Source organism: Canis lupus, chromosome 30 (genome assembly GCF_003254725.2).
Source record: "Canis lupus dingo isolate Sandy chromosome 30, ASM325472v2, whole genome shotgun sequence".
NCBI classification, from domain to species: Eukaryota; Metazoa; Chordata; class Mammalia; order Carnivora; family Canidae; genus Canis; species Canis lupus.
The window spans coordinates 27,087,356-27,109,678 of record NC_064272.1 but is presented as its reverse complement, the minus strand read 5'-3'; the positions used below and the strand labels follow the sequence as shown (position 1 = coordinate 27,109,678).

General features: G+C 44.8%; 1 protein-coding gene and 1 long non-coding RNA gene across 12 annotated transcripts in view; one reads left to right on the top strand and one right to left on the bottom strand.

Moving 5' to 3' along the window:
• C2CD4B (C2 calcium dependent domain containing 4B) overlaps positions 1-22,323 on the top strand; it is a 64,977-nt gene that overhangs the window by 5,636 nt on the left and 37,018 nt on the right. For 3 of the 11 annotated variants that reach the window (XM_049104464.1, XM_049104458.1, XM_025472609.3), the window contains exons 1-2: positions 18,487-19,843; positions 20,629-20,715. In XM_049104464.1, coding sequence (XP_048960421.1) covers positions 18,487-19,584 — 1,098 coding nt within the window. In that variant the 3' untranslated portion in view covers positions 19,585-19,843; positions 20,629-20,715. Of the gene's footprint in view, positions 1-2,140; positions 2,212-18,486; positions 19,844-20,628; positions 20,716-21,771; positions 22,190-22,323 lie in introns of those variants that run through there. The other 8 variants (XM_049104465.1, XM_049104462.1, XM_049104466.1 and 5 more) reach the window with 6 other exon arrangements.
• On the bottom strand, positions 8,307-18,558 carry LOC112675819 (uncharacterized). The gene is made up of 4 exons (XR_003146091.3): positions 18,429-18,558; positions 9,360-9,462; positions 9,189-9,256; positions 8,307-9,079 (listed from the first exon to the last, which is right to left on the bottom strand). It is a non-coding gene; the product is annotated as an uncharacterized LOC112675819 (long non-coding RNA).

Genomic DNA, 22,323 nt, shown 5'->3' with positions numbered 1-22,323 from the left:
TGTCTTCTGTATTCATCTAGAAGTTTTAGATTTTATATACAGCCCTATGATCCATTTTGAGTCAGTGTTTGTATATGGTACAAAAATTCATATATGGTACTTCAAAGTATGGCTCAAAGTTTTTGTTTGTTTTGCAACACCGTTTATCGAGAAGACTTGTTTCTACACTGCTTTGCAACTTTGTCAGAGATCATTTGTCCATATATGTGTGTTTTCATTTCTAGATTTTCTATTGTCTTCCACTGATTATTGATTTTTATGTCAATACCACAGTATTTTGATTACTATAGCTTTATAATAAATCTTGAAATCACATAGTATTTCTTTGTTTTCTGACTTCTTTTTCAAAGTTGTTTTGGCTATTCTAGGTCTTTTGCACTTCCACATGAATTTTAGAATAAACATCAATTTTAGAGTTAACTTGTCAAAAAATGCTTCCTGGGATTTTTATTAGGATTATGTTGAATCTATACCTCAATTTTAAGAGAATTGACATCTTAATACTGAGTCTTCTGAATTATGAAACATTTAATAGCTCTCTAGTTAGATTTTCTTTAATTTCTTACAGCAACATTTTGTAGTTTCAGTTACAAGTTTTACACATCTTTTGTCAGATTTATCCTAAGTAATGCATATTTTTTAATGCTGGTATAAATAGTATTCTTGAAATTTTCCATTTCTGATTGATTGTTGCTGGTATTTACAAATACTATTGGCGTTTTGCATATTGATCTTGTATCTTACATATTTGCTAAGTTCTTTTGAAGACTACATCTGATTTTCTATATAGGCAACCTTGTTTTATTCCCTTTCCAATATGGATACTCTTTCTTTCTTTCTTTCTTTCTTTCTTCTTTCTTTCTTTCTTTCTTCTTTCTTTCTTTCTTCTTCCTTCCTTTCTTTCTTCTTTCTTTCTTTCTTTCTTTCTTTCTTTCTTTCTTTCTTTCTTTCTTCTTTCTTTCCTTTTTCTTTCTTTTCTTTCTTTCTCTTTCTTCCTTTCTTTTTTTTCTTTATTGGACTGGTTAGAACTTCCAGGGCAGTATTGTATAGAAATGGTGAGAGGGAATATGTTTTTCTTCTTTTTGAACTTAGGAGGAAGGCATTCAGTCTTTAATAATTAAATATGGTGTAGTATATAGATTATTTAGATGTCTTTTATCAGGTTAAGGAGGTTCTCTTACTAGTTTGCTGAAAGTTTTCAATGCAGAATGGATTTTGTCAGATGTCAAATATGTTTTCTGCATCCTCTGAGTGATTATATGTTGTTGTGGTTGTTTTGAAAAAACAAAATAGCTCTGTGGACTAGGAAAGATGGGAATGGAGTGTTAGAGTTTTTAGAATAATACTCTGACCTTGTGATTCTCTAGGATAGGGGTTAGCAAACTTTTTCCGTAGCAAATATTTCATTTAATCTTTTAAGCTTTGTAGCCAAAATGTACTCTTTGTTGTTGTTGCTGTTTTTAAAAACATGTCTTTAAAAAATAAACTAAATCTTTAAAAAAATAATAAACTAAGCTTACCTTTAATATTTTTGGTCTGGTGGTGTCTGGGTGGCCCAGTTGGTTGGGTATCTGCCTTCAGCTCAGGTCATGATCCCAGGGTCCTGGGATCGAGCCCTGCATCAGGCTCTCCACTGAATGGCAAGTCTGCTTCTCCCTCTCCCTCCGTGATCTCTCTCGCTTTCACTCTCCAATCAATCAATCAATCAATCAATCAATCTTGTTTTAAAAAAATAATAATTTTTGGTCTGGCCAGCTGAGCTAAAAAATGATTTTTACATCTTTATAGAGTTGGCTGTATAGTTGCAAAAAGAAGCAGCAGCAGCAGGGAGAGAGAGAAGCACATGTGGCCAGCAAAGCCTCAAGTATCTACTGTTGGCCCTTTACCAAAAACACTTTGCCAACTCTCCATTCTAGAATATTGTCATAAAATACTTCGAAGGAAAGACTACATTTTCATATACTGTATATGGCTCAGATTCAAGTAAGCCACAGGTAGCAGCTTCTCCTCATCTGCACTACTGGTCCCTAAACTGGGAATTTTGCAGTAAGAGTATAATTATTAAAATGTGTCCTACGAAAAAGCAACTGAGGATGTCAATCTGGAAATTAATTGATGGCAACTGTGCTTGCTTTCTCAGTATTTGGAAGATGTGGCTCCTTGGTTTGGAAGCAGCACTGGCTGAGACACAGTTCTTTGGAAACTGACAAGGTATGATCTTGATTGTGTGGATGTTGGGTCCCCTCACTCCCATAAGTGCATTTAACTGACACTAATATAGAAGTAATTCTGTTCCAGGCATTATTCTAAGGGTGTTATCCTCTGGGTTTCTCTCCTTGTCTAATAATTCCTTGCTCACAGCAGGTTGCTGGAGGGATTACACGTGGTTCAGTGACTTATCTAAGACACTCCTACAGTGGTGGGCCGGAATCTGGCTCTGAACTCTCTACCATAATGTTTCTCTAATACACTGACTTGTCCATTCTCAACATCCTCTCTCCCATCTGGTCTTCCTCCTCAGGTCTTCTAGTTGCCATAAAGACTGATGAGACTGAAATATGAATGAAAAGTCCCATTTGAGTGAACTAGAAGATTTATAGCACTTTTTAAGAAGTGAGGGGGTCTAGAATGTTTTAGAGAGGGAGAGAGAGACAGGAAGTAATAAAATTAAAGAGACAAAGAACTGAGAGAGCTTCCATACTGAAAACAGATTTGAAATTTGGAGGTAATCAAAGAGCTTTCCCTAGCTTTACTTCGTTTGGATCAATTTTAACCAGTTTGTGGTTGTTCCTAATGAACTCCTCTGGGGTAACCACTGACTGCATGTTAATAGTGATACTGACTACCTTTATTTTATTTTTAAAAAAGATTTTATTTATTTGATAGAGAGAGAACATAAGCAGGGGAAGAAGCAGGGGGGAGAGGGAGAGGAGCCCAATGGTGTCAGGGTCAATTCCAGACCTGAGCTGAAGGCAGATGGCCAACCCACTGAGTCACCCAGGCGCCCCAACATTGAGTACTTTCAAAGGTCAAGAAGTGAAATAACCAAAATCAAGGCGACATGTTGTTCATTGTAAATTATTTCTCAAATCCATTCCTGCTAATGTGCACATCCCCCAGGGACATAGCTTTTCTTCCTTGGGGGAGCAGGCAGCAGTGCGTCTGTCCAGTGCTCTGTCCCACGCAGATTCATGCAGCTGAGCTCCTCCCCAGCTAGCTCCATTTGCAGCCCTGGGGGCCTGATGTAGTCTGCCCACTGACTCATGGTTCTTGGTTTCCCCCTTTCAACATAAATGCATTACTTTCTTATATATATTATACCAGTTAGGTAGTATGGGTCTCTTTCTGCAAGGGGCCCAGCATTTGACATGTAAGGGAGCAAGGGAAAGTGACACTTAATAGACGCAGCCTTTTCATTTTTTCTTGAGCTTTCAGGGAACTCCTGCCCTCCTGGGAGTCCAAAGCCTTTTCTTTTACCCTGATTTGTCCTTTCTCAAATACCCAGACTCTAAAGTGGCAACATTAAATATGCTAACTCCATTTAAAAGTGCCATTTGAGGGCAGCCCTGGTGGCTCAGTGGTTTAGCGCTGCCTACAGCCTAGGGCGTGATCCTGGAGACCTGGGATTGAGTCCCACGTCGGGCTCCCTGCATGGAGCCTGCTTCTCCCTCTGCCTGTGTCTCTGCCTCTCTCTCTGTGTCTCTCATAAATAAATAAATAAATAAATAAATAAATAAATAAATAAATAAATAAATCTTAAAAAAAAAATAGAAGTGCCATTTGATGTCTTCATCTATTGATGACTCAATCAAGTTTATTATCTACTTTAAGTTGCTTTAGCTCTGTCTCCCAGCAGAATTATCTTTTTCTTGAGGGGAGAGAGGTTGGTTCTACTGTAGAGGTAACACATCTTCGTTTTGGAAAGTTCGGAAAATACAGATGAGCAAATAGAGAAGGATCAGAATCTTCTGTAATCAACTATCCAGAGTCAACTTGCTGGTACGATTTTAGTGGATTTTTCTCACAGTGTTTGCCCACGTGCACATTTTTTTTTCCTAGACATAGGATCACTTAGTACAATTGTGTGTTACAGGCTTCTTTTAATTTTTCTGAACTCACAGTCTTCTACAACATTGATTTTAATGATCTATTCCACAGGTGTGCTTTAATTCATTAACAAGTCTGCTCTTGTCCGCAGGTCCCATTCTAGGCGAATTTTTATGTAAAAGATGGACACCCCCTAAAGACACTGAGAACAAGGGCCTCATGATATAGCATTTGGCTGTCTCTTAATGGGGAGGGGAAGGTTGTCTTTGTGGCCAGATATGGGATAGATGGGTTCAGTCCTGTGGGGGTTTCTTTGAAATTGCACATTTCCATTCAAGGAATAGATGGTGCCACTCTATGCCTAGCTCCCATTACGTAGCACTGTCCACGTGTCAGGCAAGAGTATTCTAAATAATTTATATGCTTTTATGCATTTAGCCCTCAAATAATCCTGCTAGGTGTTCTTACCCCAGTTATTACAAATGTTGTGAGTACTATGGTTATATTATTTGCTCAAGAGCACATGGTTAGGGCCCCTGGGTGGCTTGGTGGTTGAGGGTCTGCCTTTGGCTTAGGTCATGATCCTGGGGGCCTGGGATGGAGTCCTTCACTGGGCTCCCCGTGGGGAGCCTGCTTCTCCCTCTGCCTGTGTCTCTGCCTCTCTGTGTGTTTCTCATAAAAAAAATCTTTAAAAAAAACCCACATGGTTATTCAATTTCTATTTTATGTAATGAAAGGAATGTAATTATAAAATTGAAAATGTTTGGGAAAGAGCCTGAAATGTAATACTTCTGTTATAATCTTCATGAATTCAAGTTTTCCTGTTTATCTGTTACCTGTTTGAGGGTGGTGTAGGCCAGAAAATCCAAGTTCAGGGCAATTTCAAAATGTTAGCTTTAGAACTTAGAAGTGTCAGGGAAGTTCTGCAAAACATGGGAAAGGTAGCTTCCCTCCTCTTCCTGCAAAGAGTAAACTTCATAATCTGTTTTCCTCACTAACTTTTGGCCACTGCTCTTTGGGAAGCCTATTCCCTCGCCCACTGCTCTCTCAAAGAGCCCCTTTACAGCACATGCATGGAAACTTTTACGAATACGCAGGGATGTGGCCAATTGTGCTTGCTGATACTTTGAAGAAATTGTATTTAAGGTAAATACTATTTGTAGAGACAATCTAGCACCTTAAGAAAAAAATTCCTCTGAGCTGAACCAAGTTTTGTCATAATGGTTGTTATGATGGAAAAGAAAATTTTTTTTCCACAGCCCTTACAATTTCCTTAAGCAGCAACTGTTTTTTTAAGCAAATCAGGGGTGGAGCAGAGCCTTGCCCATACTGGTGAGCTTTCACATCTCCCCAGGGAAAGAAACAGATTTGAAGAATACTCTAGTCCAGAAGCAGAGGTGGAAAGGTGCCCACTTGTTGTGATGGTGTGGACAGCTGATTCAGCTTCTGTAAGGGTTCCTGTCTGTGGCCCAGCACTGAAGTAGTCCCATCTTGATGAGTGGACATTGATGACAGTAGTAACACCCAGAAGAATCACATTCCATCTCTCCCTGCCACATAGTTGAACCTGGCTAATTTTTTTTTTTTTTTTTGGCTAATTCTTTTACCACTAATATCCCAGACTAGATGCCACTATGTCCTGTCGTGTTTCTTGTTTTCCCCAGACAAAAATGACCCTCTTTGGATTTCCCAAAAACGCTTGTCACATGCCCTCATGCCTTGATTTATTAGCTTCTAAACTGAGTTCTTTGAAAGCAGAAACTAAGACTCCTCTTTGGCGTTACAGTACCTAGTAGCAGGTTATGAACTAAATTGTTGAAATCTAATACCAAGGAAGATGGTGACATGACATCTGTCTGTGGGAGGTTTTCACTTCAGTTTCCCCAGGACTACCCTTTATCCTATGCTTTGTCTCCCAAATGGCAGTGACCATCTGGTCCTAAATTCTTTAACTTGGTCAAGGCTTTTCAGACTTCCTATAGAGACATCAGAAATACTAACATTTTGCTAGCTTGTATCCCTCAAGATCTGGAGATTTGGTGGAAGTTGAAATTTTGGGGGATTTCTCAAAAATCCATTTACATTTTATATTTTGTATGTCCTACAACGTCTGAAAAGTTTTCTCCTAAAACTTCTGAAAAATATTCATAAATTCACAGTTCCAGAGAGGGTAGTTTGAGAAGCATGGTGCTAATTACAACCCGTTGTGAGCCCCTTCCTAGTAAGGCATCGGATGGCGCTCCTGGAATTTCTGAATGAGGAATTCCTGAAGCCTGGAAATTAGATTTGGGGGGCAGTCTTCCGGCAGCAATCTGCCTAGCAAAAAGTTGTTACTGTTAGGGACTTAGACATAATTTAAGCCCAAGTTTTGCTCTGGTAATTGCTGATAAATTGCTGAAAAAATGCCTCATATCTTGCTAAGAAGACAAAATTGTGATTGAGATGTATCTACGTGCTCTCTGAAGTTCTGTATATATCACCTAACATTTTTTAAAAAGATTTTATTTATCCACGAGAGACAGAGAGACAGAGACACAGGCAGAGGGAGAAGCAAGCTCCATGCAGGGAGCCGGACTTGGGACTCTATCCTGGGACTCCAGGATCACCACCTGAGCTGAAGGGGGTGCTAAACCACAGAGCCACCCAGGCTGCCCTATATCACCCAACATTATTTAAAAAGTGTACGCAGATTTAGATTGATTTGCAGGAATTGTAAACCAGTTTGTGCTTTTCAGTACAAACCTCTCAGGTTGGAGCAACCATCGACTACATCTTGATTTTGGGCACTGACTAGCATTGAAAATCAAGAAACAAATTAACCAAAGACAAAACTATATTTTAAGATACAAGATTTTCTTAAGATTATCTTAAGATATACTGATTTTCCTCCTTGGGAATAGGTCAGAATACTGACAAATGTTCAGTTGAGCTGAAGTCACCAGCTAGTGTGTAGGTGCAGTGGGGCAGCTCCTGTGCAGCAACCCTGTGACAGGTCCAAGGGCTTTTCCCAGAAGAAGGCATTAATGGCTTTCTACAAAAATGCAGTGTTTCCTTAACTTGCTGGGGGGTTGATAGATTTCAATGATAGAGATTTGATACTTATATTAGTTGTGTAGGGTGCATTTTTGCCTTGCAGCACCCAGAGTTCATCTGGCTGTCATTTGTCAACCGACTGCACTTTTCAATTGTTGTCGTATGAAAGCACCAAGTGAAACTGTAAGGTTAGCAGGGATCCTGTGTAGCAATTATTTTGTCATATTGCTTTTACTTTGTGGAGGTATTTCAAACCTCCTTTTACCCAAACTTGTCCTTTCTTCAATCTCCCAGGCTCTGAAGTGGCCATTGTTAATATACAAACACCATTTAAAGTCTTTTTTTCTGATTAATGTAGCCACAGGCCTACTTCTTACAAGGTGTATCTCATGGGAAAAAAATTTCTTCTATAATCTTTAGAGAAAAAAATAATTTTTCCCTGTTACCAAAGTAACATATTGGGTTGATCCAGAAAATATACTTAAGTAAAAGGAGAAAGATTAGAATAATCTATAATCCCACTACTCAATTTTCATGGCCATTCTTCTAGACTCTTTCCATATGTCTATCTTTTCCCAGATATGAGATCATACAGTGCACGCTGCTTTATTCTCTTACAGTCTTCTACAACTTCGATTTCAATGACCTACCCTGTGGATGGACCTTGGTTTATTTAACCAGTGGGCTGTTGCCCACAGGTTACCAGACCTAAGAACCTACCTCTAGAAAGGGACTGGCTATCACCTGGATGCACCCTAACAGCCCCCACAGTATGATGTTCTCTTGTCTCCTATTGGTCAGGGCATGAGTACATTTGTGATTAAATGAGGGATTGGTGGATTATGTCACATGAGGGAATCTTTGGGATTAGATGTTTCTGCTAATGGAGCAGAGGATACCAGCTGAGTGGCCAAACCCTGCTTGGAGCATCATCCCATGTCACTCTGGAGTGAGAATGCCATCATGGTGGAGGCTCTGGTGTGCTGCTCTGACCACCACCACCCCTGCAGTTTCTGGGCACTCATTCCCCTCGTTGCCAACAGGTCATAGATAAAATTCATTTCCAGAAACTCCTTAGCTAAAAGGACCCACCATGATCAAGGTCACGGCCCTTTCCCTGGGGTAGTTTTCATCCAACGATTGGATGATGAGGAGCTATAATTACCTGCCCTCTTACCCTCAGTTTGGGACAACTCTTCAGGGCTCTTCCAGTTCTAGAGCTCTGTGTGGCCTGTGCTGAGGCCTGTGTTGGGACTGTAGGGCTGCTCTGCTCTCTCTACCCAGCTCTGCTTTCCTCTTTTCACCCCCAAAGGTGCATCTCCCACCAGGACCTTCCAGTAACCTTCCTCCTTGCACATGGCCCGCTCAGTGTCTGCTTCCGGGGGAACCCAATCTGTGGCAGGCACTAAGTTTACATTTTTGGCCTGACAAAGAGTTTATGTGCATAGTGTGTCTTACAGAGAGACAATACAAGTTAAAAAATATCAGTTCTAATTGCAATACTTACAGGTTTCTCCACAATACTTACGTGGCTACATAGCTTGCCTTTCCAAGTGGAGTCAGATCCAGCCTGGAGCTCTCACTTGAGGAAGTCAACAAGAAGTGTTCTGTGTTTGCCATTTCCTAGGACTCTTACCCCATCATTTGGTTGTCCCAGGTCTGAGCCCGGTTGATGGGGTGGTGGATGGGTCCCTCCCAGGCAGGCCCTGCATCTCGGGGCGCCCCTCACCGTGTGCTGGCTGTGGACCATCTGTGCTCCCTCGGTACTGATACGGGTCCACGGCCCCCTGTGTGGCCACACGTGCCCTTCTCTTTATGGAGGAGGAAAAAGACTTTTACAACCTATTTCCTCTCTTGAAATTTGAGGCTTTATTCCACAGTTTCCTTATTCACAACGAGGGGATTTTATCCCTTACGCAGCGACGCTGGCTCCTGGCCAGTCTGGAGCAGCCTCAGGAGAGTGCAGGGCCGTGGCCCAGCTGGCTGACTTCACGTTTCCCTGGAGAGGAAACAGCTGTCACCTTCTCCACTCAGGGAGCACAGGTGTAGAAGTGACCTCTGATTCCTTTGCTGGGGGTCGGCGACTCAGTTTTTAGGAGGATTCCTACCTCTTTTTCCTGGTTTAGGTTCCAAGATGGGCCCCCTCCTCCCCTACATTATGTTGGGTACAAAGCCACTGCCAACAGAAGGATCAAAGTACAGTTTAGCTACCGTTATGGGTTCAGTTGTGCGCCCCACCCCCCATCCCCAAAGATATGTTGAAGAATTAACTCCAGTACCTCCGAGTGTGACTCTTTGGAAATAAGATCTTTGCAGATGTACCGAGTTCAGAGGAGGTCATCCCGGAGAAGGGTGGGCCCTTTATCCAATAGGGTTGGCATCCTTATAAGAGAAAGAGAGATCCAGAGACACAGACTCAGGAGAGGAGAACGCCACGTGATGCCGAAGTGGACCCTAAGGTGCTGCAGCCGCAAGACTGGGAACCCCAAGGACCAGAGTAGGAGGAGGCCAGGAAGGATTCTCCTTTATGGGTCTCAGAGGAGCCTGGCTCAGCTGATACCTTCAGGTTAGACTTCTGGACTTCGACAGCATAAGACAATAAATACATTTCTGCTGTAATGTATTTCTGACATTCTGTCAGAATTCTGTATCCCCCTCATTTGTGGTACTTTGTTACCTTAAGGAAGTCAGTAATGGGAACATCCCTAAGGAAATGAATACAGCCATTATTGCAAAACCTTTAACTAGATAGCTCTGGTTTTCTCTCTTGTGGTCCAGAGCTTGATCCAGGCACTACTCCAAAAGTAGCCCACTTATAACTGCTTAGAGAGGCCTCCTATTTAGATCTTCTGAGAGGGATTATTGCAGCTCTAATAGAGTTGAACACATGGGCATGGCTTAGGCACTGAGAGGTCCAATTCTAGCTTAGTGAGGCTGAAAGAAAAGCTAACAGGGTAGCTGGGGGACTGTGAAGTCACTGTTTAGATTTGGCTGGGGCCCGGGAGGGGCTTCCTTGTAGGACCCTATGTAGCTGTTTAGTAGAGCCTTTGGATTCTGAGAATGAAGCCCTGCAAAGGAATTTGAAGATGACCTGGTCTCATCGAGTGTCCTGTTTTATGTGGAGAAAACAAGATCTGGGGAGGTTAGGTGGCTTACCCAGGGGCCAGCTGATAAATAGTAGAGATGGGCCTGGAGTCCAAAGCACCCTGAGATACGGGCCAGTGTGCTTGTCCCAGCTCTGGACTCCCCTGTAAGCCTGTCAAAACATTGTGCAAGGTCATGAAGAAACTCTGAGGAAACTCTGCACTGACTTCTCGAAGCTACTAAGGTCAGCAGCATGGCCTTTGGGGACAGGTCTACCAATTTTTCCGAGCATCAAGTAACTTTTAAAGGCAGTGTTTCTTTTTTTTTTTTTTCCTTCAAAGATTTTATCCATTTATTCATGAGAGACACAGACAGAGGCAGAGACACAGGCAGAGGGAGAAGCAGGCTCCATGCCGGGAGCCCGACGTGGGACTCGATTCCAGGACTCCAGGATCACGCCCTGGGCCGAAGGCAGGCGCCGAACCGCTGAGCCACCCAGGGATCCCAGAAAAGTGACTTTAAAACTGAAGATGTAGGGATCCCTGGGTGGCGCAGCAGTTTGGCGCCTGCCTTTGGCCCAGGGCGCGATCCTGGGGACCTGGGATTGAATCCCACGTCGGGCTCCCGGTGCATGGAGCCTGCTTCTCCCTCTGCCTGTCTCTGCCTCTCTCTCTCTCTCTCTCTGTGTGTGTGACTATCATAAATAAATAAAAATTAAAAAAAAACTGAAGATGTAAATACCCTATTACCAGCTATTCTATTCCTGGAGATGTACTCTAGAAAACCTGTGTACAGGTGGCCTGGAAGACATGGATACAAATGATCACACCCACACTGGAAACACTGGAGACAATCCAAATGTTCATCAGCAAGAGAAATGAAGTACATTCATACAGTAGAATTCTCTCTGGTGGTGAAATGAATGAGCTAGAGCTGTACATGTATATATAAAAGAATCTTATAAATGGAACGTAGAATAAAAACTGCAGAAGAATATTTGTAATCTTACCATTTTTTAAAAAGTTCAAGAACAGAAAATAAACAATCATTTATAGGGACATATATACATATGGCATAAAACTAATATCTAGAGAAAGACAATAATAAGCCCCGAATTCAGGATAGTACTTAGCTCCGGGACAGGAAAGAGACAAAAAGGTGATCCAGAAGTATAATAGGGGATTTCGACTGTTTCAAAAATATCTTATTTCTTGGGATCCCTGGGTGGCGCAGCGGTTTGGCGCCTGCCTTTGGCCCAGGGCACGATCCTGGAGACCCGGGATCGAATCCCACGTCGGGCTCCCGGTGCATGGAGCCTGCTTCTCCCTCGGCCTATGTCTCTGCCCCTCTCTCTCTCTCTCTGTGTGTGACTATCATAAATAAATAAAAATTTAAAAAAAAAAAAAAAACAAAAAACAAAAATATCTTATTTCTTAAGGTGGTTGGTGGGTAAACAGATGTTCACTATATTATGTCTTGGGGGCTTGTTTTTGCATACATTAAATGACACATAATTTAAAAATACCTAAAAAGGAAAAATTGAAGAAAACATGAGTGGGGTCTAGATATTGTGGACAGGGAAACAAAATTAAGTGCTCAACACGAATGTTGCTTTTGTTCAACTTTGTAGTAGTACTGGGAAGGGTAATGGAATACTTAAAACTTTGGTTACTATTCATAGAGAAAAGACAAATCAGTGACCAACTAGAATGAAGATGTTGGTTGGGGATGATCAAGATGGAACCATTTGTTTTCTAGACAGCCCGCGAGAAAGGAAAACCATGCTACATGTTAACTGCTGTGTTCATCAATTTAATAAGTCATATCAACTACTTGATTTAATGAGTTATTATAATAACTTACTTTCATAATGTGAATGTACCTACATGATTGAAATTGTAAAAGGCTATTTGTTGACCTAAGGAGATTCAAATGACGTTAATGACAATGTACATAACTCGAATTAAGCAATAATAGTTCTTTTTAAGACAGGCATCATGGGAATTAAAACACTAACTTCCTTAGAGTGATAAGTTAATACTAGTTTCTCACCTGGTTCCTCTTTAGGCAAAAATATGAATAATTAAGGTAAATTCTCAAGGGGGAAGAAGACAGATATAAAAAATGATTCTTAATCTCAAATGAACCTAAACATCTGTTTGAAAAGATGCGCTCCATGAGCACATAGAAAAACATGCAGTTAAATAGCAGTGCGAGACTGTACCTAATTTCAGCAAACATCTGACTACCTGCGTGCCAGTCCTGTGCTGGGTGTGAGTATGGAGGTGAAACAGTGTCCTTCAAAGAGACCTGTGGGTGGGATCCCTGGGTGGCGCAGCGGTTTGGCGCCTGCCTTTGGCCCAGGGCACGATCCTGGAGACCCGGGATCGAATCCCACGTCGGGCTCCCGGTGCATGGAGCCTGCTTCTCCCTCTGCCTGTGTCTCTGCCTCTCTCTCTCTCTGTGACTATCATAAATAAATAAAAATTAAAAAAAAATTTAAAAAAGAGACCTGTGGGAGAAACAGACAGGCAAACAAACATTTTTAATATCACATGAGAAGTGCTGTCATAGCAGAGGGCATGGCCCAACCTGGGGAGGTCGGGGAAGCAATGATGAGGACTTCTGAAGGCAGATGGCAGCTGGGCTCCTCAAGTAGTGAGAACAGCATGAACAAAGACCTGAGGGGTGCCTGGGTGGCTCAGTGATTGAGCATCTGCCTTCGGCTCAGGTCGTGATCCTGGGGTCCTGGGATCGAGTCCTGCATCATGCTCCCTGTCTGCTTTTCCCTCTGCCTATGTCTCTGCCTCTCTCCCTGTATCTCTCATGAATAAATAAATAAAATCTTTTCTTAAAAAAAAGGAAGACCTGAGGTGAGCAAATATGTGCTTTCAGGGAACAGCAAGTACAGGGACTGGGAACAGCAGCATTTCAAGGCGGGCAGAAGCAGAGGAGAGTAGACAGGAGATACATGTAAATTTGCTTAAAACTCTAAGTTACTTCTCACTTCCTCATGACAATTTGTGTCCAAGCTGCTTTCGCTAAGAAATAAGCTTTCCAGTATATTTTATAGCCACTCCTCCCCCTGAGTCATAAGCAACCGAAAACACTATCTTGGGAAAAGAACATAAGCTCTGGAGTCAAGACCAGGGTTTGAGTAATGACTCAGCCAAGTGCTAGTATCCCAAAGAAACATTGAGTCTCAATGTCCTTATCTGTAAAATGATCGTTAGATTGACATGATTGTTATGAAGAGTAAACAAGTATATTAGTAAAAATGGCTAGAAGTACTGCACACATTGAGTATTAATGTGTACATAAGACTCATCTCTGACCTGAAAGGAGAAAGCCCAATGAGCTGAAGATTCTTAAAAGGTAACCACAAATTAGTCTAGAAAGTTGCTTGGAGAGAGAAGCAAACAAGAGAAAGAATCTAGACACTCCACCTCAGGGGAAAAAAAAGAAAGATTGATAAAATTAACCTTGATTTTCATCCGTTAGGTTGATAAACATCGAATTGTGCTACTATTAAATATTCTGCAATCATTTCAGTGTGGACAAGGAATTGGTTTCAAGTTGTTCCGTATGTTTTTCATTAGAGGTCTTCAAAAGCTTTCAGAGGTAAACACCGACTTAATATGTTTTAGCAAACTAAGCAATTTTGAAAGTTTTGGATGGGAAACTTAATCCAAGAAATTATTTCAGTAATAGGAACCAAAATTTACTGAGCCCTATTATGTTCTCTGTGCTTTCTATGTCCTATCTCTGATCCTCACGCAATGTTGTTAAGATTAACAGATAAGGGTGGGCTAAGAGGGTTTTACTAACTTGGCCAAGGTCACGCGTGTAGAAAGTGGCAGAGTGGGAATGGGAACCCACATTTGAGAGACTCCGAAATTCACAGCCATGTCTTGCTTTCGCTCTGAAGGAAGACCCCACAGAAAAGGGGCCCATGACCAAACCTGGGCAGTCCTAGAGGGCTTTCAGGAGGACATGATGCTTGAACAGAGTCCCAAAAGGAAGAATAGGAATCTTGAAGGCAGTTAGCGGAGTGGGTATGAAAGGACAGGAAACAGGGAAGCTGCAGGAAAGGCCAATAATAAAGGACTGATGACACTTTATGTCTTACAAAGTACTTCCACGTGCAAGTTCCCATTCTATTTCCAGGAAAGAATTTCCAACTTTCCCATCTAATAAACAAGTCATATTGGAGGTACAGTGATTTGCTCAAGGACACAGAAAAAGTAAATGTAGCACCAGAGCTCAAAGTTGGCTCTCCAGTTGTTGGATCCTGGGCTCACGCTCTAGTGCTGTGGCAGCTACAAACGAAAAAAATCTTCATTGCATATTTTCCATTATAACCTCATTTCTAACTTTATCATATCTTCCCTACCCTTATTGTTTTCTGTGTCAGTTACTTCACCTACTTCTCTTTCTTTCATTTTATCATCTTGTTGCACATATATGTGTAGGCTTGCTCAAACTAATTTTCAGTGAACTAGGGCATAAACTGATAAAAATTTCAATGCCCACAAAAAAGAAATTGTGTTGATGTTTTATATTCCCATCTAGTTTTGGGCTTTAGGAAACCACACCTTTATCCAGTTGTGATGTTAAGGGATATAGAGTCTTGCAGATTGTTAACTTCATCGAATGCTCCAACAGAAACATGTCTGCGTGTTGCTAGTCTTCTTGATCATGATTTTCCATGACTCTATTTTTTTTTTCTGTAAAGGAGACATGGCCATACCCACCTGACTGGACATTCAGACTGGTTCTTCACTGGTTTTTCAAGGCTAGTGGATCATGAGGGTCCTGTAGGATTTCTCACTATGATAAGCTCTCCCACTGCAGCCTCTTCCACTGCCATCACATCTTGTCCATACCATTCTAGGGTTATGGGTATTGTACAAGTCAATTTGGGACCTCATTCAGGGTTCTTAACTCAGTTAATTGCATGTCTTTTCTGTTTTATCGGGCTCTAGCCTGTAAGTTCCCTGGGTCTTGGTTACGTAAATCATCTCAAATCCTGTTTTGGAACAAGGTATGGTATAAAAAAGAGAGTGAATGCACTTCCTGGGAGGATAAGTTCACAAATGGTACAGCACTTCTGTGCAAAATTAATGATTTCCTGCTTATGACAATTGTATATGTTAATCTATTAGGTGCTGATATAAACAATAAGGTGTGTAGTTTCAACCCAAGGCTTTGGAACAAAGGTTTCTTTTTCTTTTATCTAACCACCAGAGAGGATATGGATTCTCGAGAAATCTGAGGGAGCCCTGAGGGAGGCACTCTAGGGAAGCAGTTATAAGCACACAGTATAATGAGCCAGATGGATCCAGATTTGACTCCCAACCTTGCTTTTAATGGCTGTGAGCCTCTGGACAAGTTGTTTATCCTCTATGAGCCATAGCTTCTATATCTTTACCTTCTTTAGAAGGTTGTTTAGAGATTAAATAAGACGCAGTATATAGTGAGGGTTCAGTAAATGTTAAGATTATCATTGGGATAATTTCTTTGAAATAACAATTTTAAAACTTTGAATACAAAATGATGGTGGACCTTACATGGTCATAAGGCACAAATAATGAACGAAATGGAGTGATCAGAGTTTCCATGGAGGTCTTGTTTTTCACTTTTTCGCAGTGTGATTTCACTGGGAAGAAAATTAGGCCTCTAACTGTGGATACAGCCTGCAGCTATGGGCTTAAATGAATGAATGACTGGAGCATATTCTTGCCAAAGTAATTTAATTTCCCTGTATCTTTCTGTTCTGTAGAAAATTAACTCATGGAAAACTAGTGGTTTCGGAAAACCTTCTAGATAGAGACTGGGTTTCCAGTCATGCTTATGTTATTCTATGAACATGAAGAGCGCTGGCTGTATAATGACTCCCATCCCACGTCCTGCTTTTGGTAGCATTTACCCACTGATGAAATGTTTCTGTATTCCTGTCATGAAGCCCTTGAAAGAGCCATTGTCATTGAGGTCTAATCAGAAGTGAATGGGCACACTGACAGGACATAATGCTGGTGTGCTCTGCTTTAGAGAAGACCATTTGCCCACTAATTTGCAGATTGGTGTGAAGAATCAGAGGAAATGATTCAGTGAAAGACTCCAGGGACTCCTCTGCCTGGAGTTTGGCTTTGGTAGGAATGGTTACTGCTCCCTGGTTGCTTGATTCATGCTTGTCCCATAAAAAAAGAGCATATACTAACAGAGAACAGTGATCAATTAAGAATGAAAATATGAATTACTAACAAGGGGAAACATTCACTCTCCTTACCTGTAAGGATTTGGAAATAATGACACTCACTCCAAAGCAAGGATAGTGGAAAATACTTAATAGCAGCATGAGTTGCTTTAATAACTAACATTCTGGGTGTAAAGTGCAATACAAGCCACACACACACAATGTCTGACACACAACAGACTTCGCGAGTTATATTGAACCGAGTGAATTAAAAAGAGAAGGAAGGATGATATTAGCAGAAAGCTGGGGTGCGGGAAACTGGGTATGATTCCTAGTTTGAATGACACTAGACAGGTCTCTTAGCCTAAGCCTCAGTTTCTCATCTGGTAAACAAGCAATGTCCACCTCCCTGGTTTGCTGTGAGAAACTGAACAATGCAGTTTGAAAGCTATCTGGTTAAAAGCACCTGACAGTCATAAGACCTGGATCGTAGAGCAGGCTCAGTTCAATATAATTCACTCAAATATTTACTGAGCACTTATTACTTGCCCGGCATTGTATTCCAGGTGCTGGAATTGGATAAAAGATTAATAAGACAGCTAGGTTTGTTCCTTGTATAGGGCAACTAGGATGGAGGCAGACCCAGATTTTGAATCCTTGCACTTTTATTTTACCTACATTCAGAAGAGGTCCCTCAGACTCCCTGAATGAGTTGTCCCAGTCCTTGCCCTCAAGAAACCCAGTCTATCAGGGGAGACAAACCCATAAACCAGAAATTCCAAAGCAGCAGGCTAAATGCAGCCATGGCGGTACATAAAGTGGGGGGTGGGGGGCTGTAGAGGGGTAGTTGGGTGAAGGGGATCTGGCTGAATTATGAAAAATAAACAGTAGTTCCTACAGAGAGAAAAAGCAGAGGAAGAGCATTTCAGATCCGGGAAGCATTACATGCAAAGAAAGCCAAATAAACAGGAAGTTGCTAGTCCCAGGTTCTGCCATTAACTGGCTTTATTTAACTTTTATGGAATTTCCTCAAGTCTCTCTGGGCTTCCAGTTTTCTCGTACTAGAAAATGAAGGTTGTTGAGCGGAGGGTGATGTGTGGAATGATGAGGAAACAGGTTTTCTGTAAGGCTCTTAAAAAAAAAAAAAAAAAAGAGTTTGAAGATTTTATTCATGAGAGAGGCAGAGACCCAGGCAGAGGGAGAAGCAGGCTCCTCGCAGGAGGCCCGAGGGGAGCCTCGATCCCAGGACCCCGGGATCACAACCTGCGCGGAGGGCAGGCGCTCAGCCACCGGGGCCCCGCTGCCCTGGAAGGGGCTTCCTACCTGGTCCCTTCCTGCCGAGCAGAGAGAAAAGGGGTAACCTTGGGAGTAATAAGTGTTATTTTTACGGTATGAGCAGAGGCCCCACCTTTTATGACCCAACATGACAGGCTGCGTTCGTCCAGCAGTTTTGCCCTGTCCCCCCCCCCCCCGCCCCAGTGCTGCGGGCGCTGAGCGCGCCGGGGACGAGGGGCCGCCGTCGAGCAGGGGGAGGCGCTCCGGAAGGTCCAGGGCCTGAGCTCCCCGCCACAGGGAACTTCCCCGCTCCCAGAGCCGCCAGCTGCCCCCGGGCAGGGCCACGCTTCCCAGGCCGGTGTACGCGGCGCCCCCCGCGGAGCGGACGCGGCCCGGGGGCCACGGGGGGTCGCAGCGGGCGCCCGCGGCGGGGCCCGGGCAGCGGGCAGGGCGGGCTCGGAGGCGGGCGGTGGAGCGCCCGCGGGGGCTGGGCCCCGGGCCGGCTGGGCGGGACTCGGCCGCCGCTATAAGACGGGGCGCCCCTGTCCCCGCCCGCGGGCTGAAGCTGGCGCGCCCGCCCGGACCGGAGGCGCCGGCCTGCGCTGGCAACTCGCGCCCCGGGGCGGCCGCAGAAGACGGGAAGGTCTGACTGCGAGTCCTCCGGGTGCCTGGTACCGGTGACTGGAAGGCGGGCAGGCCCGGGGGAGGGAGAGTCGGCCCGGGTGCCCGTCCGTGCCCTCCGACGGCCCGGGGCGCTGCCGCCACTCCCCGGGGCCCGGGCGCCCACACTCACCGACTTCTCTCCCCCGCAGGAGCGCGCCCCGCCACGCGCGTCCCCGCAGCCTCCGACCATGCGGCTCCTCGGCAGACTCCGCCCCGCCCCCGCGGAGCCCGCCTGCTCCCACGTGCTCACCCCCGCGCGCATCCCCGAGTTCTGCATCCCGCCGCGGCTGCTCCCGCCCTGCGCGCCCGAGTCTCCGCCTCCCGCCGCCGCCCTGCCCCGGCGCTGCGCCGCGGAGCCCGACCTGTGGCCGCGGGGAGCCGACGCTGCGGCCGGACACACGGACTGGGACCCGCGCTCGCAGGCCGCGCTCTCGCTGCCGCACCTGCCCCGCGGCCGCACCGCCTACGGCTTCTGCGCGCTGCTCGAGAGTCCGCACACGCGCCGCAAGGAGTCGCTCTTCCTCGGCGGCCCCGGCGCCGCCCCGCCCCCGCCCCCGGGCGCAGCCCCGGCCGCCGCCGCCGCCCCCGCGCTCCCCGCCCGTCCCCACCCCCGCCCGGCGCCGCGCGCGCCCGCCCCGCCGGCCCGCGCCCGCCGCCTCCTGCGCGCCCCCGAAGGGCTGCTGAGCCGCGCGCTGCGAGCCCGGGGGAGCCGCGGCCTGGCCCGCGCCCGCTCCGCGTGCGGCGGGGACCGGGACGAGCCGCCCTCCCGGGCCGGGGCCCCCTCCGCCTCCGCCTCCCCGTCCCCGTCCCCGTCCCCGCCGCCCTCCCCGCCGCCGCCGCCTGGCCCCGACCCGCGGCCCGAGCGCCTGGAGGCCGAGGGCACCGTGGCCCTGGGCCGCGCCGGGGGCGCCCTGCGCCTGGCCGCCGAGTACAGTCGGGCCAGCGGGCGGCTCCGCGTGCGGCTGCTCGGCGCCGAGGGCCGGGCCGGGGGGGCCGCGGGGGCCGCGGGGGCCGCCGAGCCCCGCGCCGTCGGCTGCCGCGTGAGCTTCGTGCTGCGGCCGCCGGGCCAGACGCGCCCGCAGCGCAGCGCCGTGGTCCGGCCGAGCCGCGCGGCCGCCTCGGAGCAGGACGTGTGGCTGGACGGGCTGTCGGAGGAGCAGCTGCGCCGCCTGGCCGTGCGCGTCCAGGCCGAGGAGCGGGGCCGCCTGCGGGGCCAGGGCGAGCTGCTGCTGGGCGCCCTGCTGCTCCCCGCGGGGCCCGGCCTCCGACCGCCGCCGCGCGCCTAATAACTGCCTTTACTCGTTTTTCTATTTGAAAGCATTGTTTTCTGTTGGAAGCATTTTTCCATTGCTTTATTGACATCTCAGCCTTCAGGTGTCTGTTTTTGTCGTTGTCTGTTGGTAGTGAAGGAAAAGAAGTTCTTCTCTGTTCACAGAATCCAATCCATGTTTGGATTTTTCCAGACCATGTTTACATTCAAAGGCAAAAAAGTATCGGCTTGTGGCTGGAAGGGAGCAAAAGACATTCTGTCGTAAGGATACCTTGGTAGGAAAAGAATTTCTTTCTCATTAAGAAAACCGGTTTCTTTTGAAAGTGAAATCTTAAAAAACAAAAAAATGCTAAGGAAAAGAAAAAGGAAGCAAAGGATCTTTCAAAGGATGGTCATGGGGGGAGTAGATATTCCTAGCATCCCCGTCTTCCTTCTCCAGAAGGGGCCCTGGGAAAATCTTGCTGTTTGAGAAATCTTTTCTGCCTCTGTAAACGTTTGATAATTTTGTGGCATTATCTCCACCTATTTATGTATTTAAGTTACATAGTAATTAATGCCTCTGTGATAGGGTTTCCTAGATGAATTGAAATGTAAACCATCAACTTTTTGAGCACTGGATTTAAAGAAAGGGTTTCTTAATCCAATTTATTTTCATTTGTCGATTCAACAAATAGACCTGAGTCCACTGGAAAATGATTGTATCCCGGAGGGTTTGCCCTCCACTGTAGGCCTCTTTGGTGTGGTGGAAAGCACAATGAGGGGCTGGAGGGGGATATAGATTCCAGTCTTTCTTTGGTCACTTGCCAGTTGTGTCAACTGGGGCAGATTGGTTCACGTCCCTGAACCCCATTTTACAGCAGTGAAATGGGGCTGTTATACTGACTTCACAGGATTTTGTAAAAATACAATTTAATATCCAAACGACCCTTAAAACATGTGAAATGTGTTAAGCATACCTGAAAAGACTTGAACTGTACTGGTGAATACATAATGTTGCAGAAAATGATCTCCTGTACTTATTTTTTTTTTTCTTTCCAATTGTTTCTCCCTGGTCCTGGAGTGGAGCCTAGCAGTATGGATAGCTACCTGATATGGAAGATTTATGGGAGCCAGGAGTGGGAATATAGAACCCTTCAGGATTCCTGTGGTAAACATCCCTATAAGCAATAGTTTGTGCTCATTCTGCATCAAAAAGCCCACCAGCACTGATACCAAAATGAGGTTCTAGCTATGAATTTGGTCAGAATAAGCCAACAAAAAACCCTGGATTTTACATGATTGCAAAGTGGAAAAATGATCCCTTAGAAATCATTTAATCAAATGACTTCTGAAATTGAGAAAATAGCGCAGTGGTGGTGACATGCCTAAAGTCGAATAGCTAGGGACTGGCTAAGCTCAGGTAAGAACCAAATTGCCCTGACTTCTCCAGAGGACTGACCTCCCTTTGGTTCCCTCATCTTATTCATTCATTCATTCATTCATTCATTCATTCATTCATTCCTCATTCAACAATGATTTGTTGAACCCTGTCTCTGTGACAGGCATAGTACTAAGCCCAGGGGATGCAGCTATGAAAAAGATGGACAAGATTACTATTCTCGCAGGACTTAGTTTTAATGGGGGTAGCCAAACAATAGCCAAGTTTGGTTATTACAGATTGTGGTGACCATCATGAACACAATAAACTACAGAGGGTAAGAGACAAGTGGCAGATGGGATTCTCTCAGAGAGAGAGAGTGGGCAGGGAAGGTCTCCCTAAGACTGGAGGAAGGAATCATACCCAAGAGAAACTTAATCTATACAAATAACTACTTAATGTGTCCAAATGACCCCCCTAATGCATCAAACCAGAATTCTTGATTTTTCTCCTCTCAAATCTCCTTTCCCCCTGGTCTTCCTTATTTCAATAAATGGCAATGTCATTCTTCCTTTTTTGCAAGCCAAGAACCTGGAATCATCCTTAGCTTCTCTCTCACACATTCCATTTTTCTTAGGTATAAATGTCTCCTCCTTAGAGTATCCTCCCCTGCCCATCCTATCTTTAAAAACATCACTGTTGCTGTTACTGCTTTATTCCTCATAGCACTTATCACTACCTGGCATTATATTATACCCTTATTTTGTGTTGTTTGTTTACTTCTCCTCCACCAAAAAGTATGCTTTCTAACGCAGGAACTTTGTTGATTCATTGCTTTATTTTCAGGGCATAGAGCAGAGTCTGGCATCTGGTAGATTCTCAATACAATTGATTGAATGTTGAATAAATATAGAAAGAGATGGAATAAACATAGAAAAGTAGAGGACCTAGGACCAGGCCTTGAAACAAGTCAACATTTAGAAATTCAATACAGGAGGAACGTCAGTGTAGGAGAAAGAGAAGCAGCAGCCAACGAGACAGGGAAAGACCAGGGGACTGTGGAGTCATGGAAGCTAAGAAAGTATTCCAAGCAGGCGATGTCCACCCCACTGAAATCCTGCAAGGAAGTAAAGAAAAATGAGAACCGAGAAATGCTCACTGGCACTGGCAAGATGAATGAAGGTCAGAAGTGAAGTTGATAACAGTCCTATGAGAGTAGTCATAACAGGAGCTGGACTGGAAGGGGTGAAACTGTGAATGGAAGGTGAGAAAATATACCTGGGAAGTTTTAGAAAAGGGGGAGGGGCTATAGGTAGAAGAAAATATAGAATCAAAGATTTATTTTCTTTTAATATGAAAGAATCCAACACATGTTTGAAATATCCCAAATAGAAGGAG